The 6000-nt window shown below is 54.3% G+C and overlaps 1 protein-coding gene across 1 annotated transcript in view; it reads left to right on the forward strand.

Annotated features, from left to right (window-relative positions):
* Positions 1–5628, forward strand: part of MVB12B (multivesicular body subunit 12B) — a 206181-nt gene extending 200553 nt beyond the window's left edge. Inside the window, exon 10 of the mRNA XM_078436491.2 lies at positions 4269–5628. Coding sequence (XP_078292617.1) covers positions 4269–4298 — 30 coding nt within the window. The 3' untranslated portion in view covers positions 4299–5628. The remainder of the gene's footprint in view (positions 1–4268) is intronic.
* The last annotated feature ends 372 nt before the right edge of the window (positions 5629–6000 follow it).

The raw sequence follows: 6000 nt of genomic DNA on the forward strand, positions 1-6000 counted from the left end.
GCGTTAAAGACAGAAAGAAAAGGGAACGCCTGTGCGCTGCTGGTGAGAATGTAAATTGGTGCAGCCATTATGGAAAACAGTACGGAGGTTCCTCAAAAGTTAAAAATAGAATTACCATATGATCCAGGCATCCCCCTTCTGGGTATTTATCTGAAGAAAACGAAAACACTAACTCGAGAAGATATCTGCACCCTCACGTTCAGCACAGCATTATTTGTAATATGCAAGATGTGAAAACAACCCAAGTGTTCACTGATGGATGAATGGATAAAGGAAATGTGTTATGTGCGTTATACACAAATATGTATACGTAATATATGTTATACACACACACACACACACACACACACACACACCTAATGGAATACTATCCGGCCATACAAAGGAATGAAATCTTGCTATTTGGGACAACACAGATGGAACTTAAGGACATTATGCTAAGCGAAATAAGCCAGACAAAGACAAGTACCATATGACGTCACTTATCATGTGGAATCTTGAAAAGCAAACAAAAACCCAGTTCATGGATACAGAAATTAGTAGTTACCAGAGGCGGTGGGGGGAAGGGGTCAAAAGGTACCAATTTCTAGTTGTAAAGTAAGCAAGTTATGAGGACACAATGTACAACATGCTAACTACAGTTAGCAACACCGTGTTGCACGTTTGGAAGTTGCTAAGGAGACTAAACCTTAAAAGTTTTCACCATAAGAAAAAAAACTTTTATGACTATGTATAGTGACAGATGTCCCCTAGCCCTATTGTGATCATTTCACAATACATACAAATACAGAATCACTCTGCTGTATACCTGAAACTGATATATATGTCAAATATACCTCAATGTTAAGAACTATAAAAATTTTAAGACGTTGTCAATATAGTCCAATTATCAATCTTTTCCTTATATGGGTCTTGAGAAGCTGCCTATCCTCACAAGCAGATTCAAAAATGGCTTTTATTTCCTGCCAGTACCTTCCCTTGGAGAAGAGCCCTCAAAGACAGGAGAGGACAAGCCCCTGGGGGAGATGACGTGGGTGCTGAGTGTACATGGGGTGGGGGGTGGGGCCTGGGTTGGAGGATGTTCCCAGTGACGGGAAAGCAAGTGGGCGGTGGGGGCGATCACATCTGTCCACACAGCATCACAAACACCCACGCGCCGGCACCACACCTGACCTGTGTCATCACCACAATCCTGCACTCAGGATTCCCCCATCCGGCAAGTGGGGAGACTGAGGCTCCAGAGAGTGCTGGGAAGCACGCAAGCAAACCAGGGCCAGCTCGGGGTGCCCGATCAGAGAATGCCCAACTCCAGCGCTGGGCCGGCACGCAGCCTGGATGGGGTCCTCCCAGAGGGAAGCGGCCCATCAAGTGGTGGTTACAGCAGGGATACCTCCCTCGGAGGTCAGAGGGGCCCCACTCGGCACGCAGCTCTGCCACCTCCCCCGAATGTGACCCTGGGGCTCCGGGATAACAGCAACTAGCCACCCAGGGCTTTCCCGAGGAAAAAGAACTCAGACCCAGAACTTGCTTGGCCCAGGGCAGGGCACAGTGCCAGGGGCAGTGGAAGGAGCCAAAGGCATTTGGCCACGGGGAGGCCCCACAAGGCAAGAAAGGGGGCCGAATGACCGTGGCCCACCCCAGACCTGTCCACCTAGTGTGGGAGCCTCCAGCCTAGTACACACGGGTGCCCCCCTCAGTGTTCCGTGGCTGAATCTTGCCAGAAGGCCCAGGTACCCTGGAGCTGGCTTCCAGGCTCAGTACTGGCCTCGCTGTGTCCATCTCAGCTTCCTGGGGGATAATGAGCCACCGCAGCCTTGTCCAGAGCTGCAGGGCTGGACCCCCACCACCCCGCCGCACAGGCTAGACGCGTTCCCTGGAGGGGCCTCCTGCAGGAGCTAGGACGGCCTCTAGCAGCAGCTCCCGGGGAGGCGGCCCTTTGCGGGGAGGCAAACCCCCCTCTGAGTTCCACTTCCCGGCTGAAGAACCCGGGAAGTCTCTTGCACTTTTCTCTAGCCCGCTTTCTCCTCTGTAAAATTAGGGCCGCCCTCGAGGCTCCCTCTCAAGGCCGCTGGGCAGGGTCTCAGCAAAGGGCCTAGCCTGGAAGGCCCCCCTCTGCCCGCAGCCCCGGGGCGGAGTCGGGCCGCCGGTGCGCACACCCGAGTCCGGCCGCGCGGGGGCGCTCCGCCGCATCTGGCCGGCCCCCTCCGCCTTGCTGACGCTTCCCACCCTTCCAGAAAGAAAGCGGAGCTGCGGGAGTTGGCCTGACTGCCAGAAGGAAAACCGATCCATCGTCTTCGCGCCGCAGACGTTTGGTTGGGTGGCGGCCAGCCCGCAGTGCCAGCCTCGTCTGCACCCCTCAGGGGTCCCACCCGGCTCGCGGGGAGCGGCCCGCGTCGGTTCTGAATCACCCGGATGGAGGACTCGCCCGACCCCGCAGCGCTTGCCCTACCCTGGAATCCGGGGTCTGAGCCAGGGCTGTGGGACGGGAAGCCCCCGGCCCCACCCTCCCTTGAGGGTGGGCTCAGACAAGTCACGTCACAGAGCCTCCACTCGGAGCCTCAACTGCCACATCCCTAAAATGGGAAAGTCCACAGTCCCTGCTTTGAAAAGTTGCTGAGAAGGTTAAGGAGTTGTATCGCCGTCGCCCACCTTCCTGGCCTTAGGCAAGCCACCTGCACCTCCCTCCCTCATCCTCAGTTTCCCTGGCCATAAAACGGGGATACCAGAAGTCCTTACAAGGCCCCTGTAGAGAGGGGATGGCAGCAGCTGCCTGGCACCCCTCGGTTCTCGGGTAAAGCAGCTCCTGGGGTTGTTCTGGAAGCTCAGCAGCCCCCCAGTCTGGCCGCGTGCCTGTGCTCCAGAAGCCCACAGGTTGTCATTTAGGGCCCCAGGCCACTCAGCTGGGGAGCTGCTGGCTTAAGGCACAGGTGGTGCTCCCTCTCGCGCCCGCCTCAAACGGGGTGCTCCCGTGCAGCCCACAGGCGTCTGAGCTGGTCTCTGGGCCCTCCCTGGTTGAGTCGCCAGGCAGAAACACTCCGCTTTTTGACACCATCCAGAAAATGAAAATGTCCCAGGCGTCTAATCCTTCCCTTCCTTTTGGCAACTGAAACTGCCCCGAAACATAACCGAGGTACTGGGTGCAGCGCGGGGGTCCATCCTGGAGTCGTGGCCTCCCGCAAAGCCAGCCTTGGGACTTGGGGAGCAAAGCAACGCCTTGGCTCAGACTCTGCCAGGCCAGGCAGGGGGTGACCCCTGACCCCCACCAGCCCACATCACAACACGCTTCCAAACTGGCCCCAACCTGACGGGCATGCGGAGAACCCAGACTTCCTTCCCAACTAGGGCTGCCGCCTGCCCCCATTTCCACCCCCCCCCCCAAATATTTGGAATGGTCTTTGACTGAAATGAGATTAATCCTCAGTTCTCTGACAGTGTCTTTGGGCATGTGTTTTTATAACCTCTCTTTCAAATGAGAACCATTTGTCGCCGGGAAGCTGGGGAGGCCCAGCCCCAACTGCTGGGCCAGACATCACCGGCACCTGATTGAATGTCAAGGACAGTGCAAGGGGGCAGGGCTGAGGTGAGGGGCGGGACATAAGCAGTGATTACCTGTCCTTTGCTGGTCTCTGCCCTGTCCCCAGCTCTAGCCAGTGGCAGAAGCCAGAGGATCTGGCTCCAACCCCGCCCGCCCCTCGACCAGCCATATATACTGGAGCTAGTGACTTGACATCTCTGAACCCTACTTTCCTCCTCTGTAAAATGGGAGTCACGTGCCCAACCCAGCAACTAGAAGGCGGCAGACCCTAGATGCTGAAGGAGGCTTTTGCACAGTCTCGGCCCCCTTGGAACTCCTGGTGGAGAGGCAAAGTACTCCTGGCTGGGGCCTTCCAGGGGGCTGCAAATGTCTGCCGTACGTGTGGCTCGAGCCTCCTCCCCCTTCCAGGCTTAGCCCCGGGCAAGAGGGCATCCCTGCCCAGAACTAAGTTGCTGGAGCTTTAATATGGAGAGGGCTGAGTTTATAGGAACCACAACGCAGCCTCTTTAATTAACTCCCAGCCCTCTGTCGGTGGCCTCCCCCCTCAGCACGGTCTCTCCCCCAAGCCCAGGACCTGTTTGAAGTTTGCAACCCCTCCCACCCCCCTTCCTGCTGGCCCTGCTTGCTGAACCAACTACAGACCCTTCGGGCTCAGCTGGGAGGGATTTACTGGAGAATTTCAATCATGGGTTCTTGGCTCAAACATGTTGCTTCCCCCAAAATCTCCCCACAGGAGCCTGATGCTTGTGGAACCAAGGCTTGAAGGAGGGACTCTGATGACCTCAGAACTCGGAATTCTACCCGGGCCTGTCAGACATCTCCCAGCCCCTCACTTGGAGGAAGGGAGCACAGAAGAGCAAGAAAGACGCAGGTTCCGGAGACGATGCAGAGGTGCAGGAATCCGTTCACTCCTAAGGAGCTGCTTAGAAATAATTCCACCTTCACCGCCACCCCCTACCCCTGCAGGGGCACGTTCGGACAGGTGTCTGCATCTCTGCGGTGTAAGTCCCCGTTGGTCCTGGAGCTGGGGGAAGTCTGGGAAGGAATCGGAGAATCCCGATGGGTAGAATGAGACACCGAAGCCACGGAGACGTGCCATTTTTCTTAAGCTGTGTGGCTTGCCTCCCCCAAGGCGGTCCCTCAGCATTTTTCAGATGAAGGAGCCCACACCCTTCCACGGGAGCCACGCCAAGAAGGTCCTGGGACAGCGGGCCCCATATGCCGCTCATTTTCCTCCCCCGCTGGGCAGGGCTGACTCGTTCCATTTCTCAGACGGAGATCTTTGCGAAAATGATGGATAAGCCACGGCCCCAACTGCTGTGGCCCTGGGGAGAAAAAACATCTTTTGCAGTTTCGAGTAAAGCCTCCCACTTCTCACTTAATAAGTGCTGAAAGCGGCACAAACAGAAAGAGCCCCAGCTTTCCATGACTAACAAGATGACCACATCAGGCGGCCGCGCTGGGGGCTAAGAGCGAGCCGGCCGAGCGTCCCCGGAGTGAGGTGTCCGGTTCCCTCCCAGGATGCTCCGCCAACAGGGCTTTGAAGGCCAGGCCTGCCGGCCGAGCTCCGGCGCTCCGACGAGCGGAGGGGGGCAAGGGCCGGGCCTCCCTCCTGCACGATGGGCACAGATTGCCCGAGATAAAGGAACCACAGCTTCATCCAACTTGTGCTGATTCGCTCTTTTCAAAAGCCCTTTCAGATGGTTTCACTTCTCCGCGCGCTTTTGTTGAAAGATGTAAAAATTTCAAACCACCACAAAGTAAACATTTCAAAACTCGCTCTTTTCAAAATCAGTCACATTTTCAAAAATCCCTTGAATTCCATCTCTCTGCACCGCCCCCCCCCCCTTTTGCTCTCTCTGGATTTGAGTGTTTTTCATTAATTTAGGAGCAGTCCAGGTAAAGCTGGTGTTTGCGAGCCGTGTTTTACGGGCGGGAAGTAGCTTTGTTATTTAAGAGACGTATTAGATAAGTCGGTGTCTTGTCAAAATCAAGCAGGTTTTCTTTATTAGGGTGAAATCGTAATGAACTCATCTGCTTCTAATATTTATAAAGAGAAGAGAGGCCATTAATTCTACTGCTCGTGAATAAAACCATCTGTGATTTCTTTCCATTTGATGGGTTTTGGTTTTAATATACATTTTTCACAAATAAGCGCAGGGATTTTTTGGTGAAAATGTCACATTCAGGATCTCATAAAGAAAGAATGCAAAGAGAGGAAAACGAAATGTTTTGTTAGCTAAGTAATTTCTCACCTTGCAGAGTGGGGAACATTTGAGCCAACTTTAGCACATTAGGTGATAGAATCGCCCGTTCAACGCCAATGCAATCTATGACATGTTACAAGGCAAACCGCGTCCGTTTTGAAGTTTGTTTTCCTTCGGGAATTACACAGTTCATTTAACCTAATCTGTCCTGACACTTGAATTATAATATTATGAGCTTCTTCAGGGAAGTAAAACAGT

Source organism: Panthera onca, chromosome D4 (assembly GCF_046562875.1).
Source record: "Panthera onca isolate mPanOnc1 chromosome D4, mPanOnc1 haplotype 2, whole genome shotgun sequence".
NCBI lineage: Eukaryota > Metazoa > Chordata > Mammalia > Carnivora > Felidae > Panthera > Panthera onca.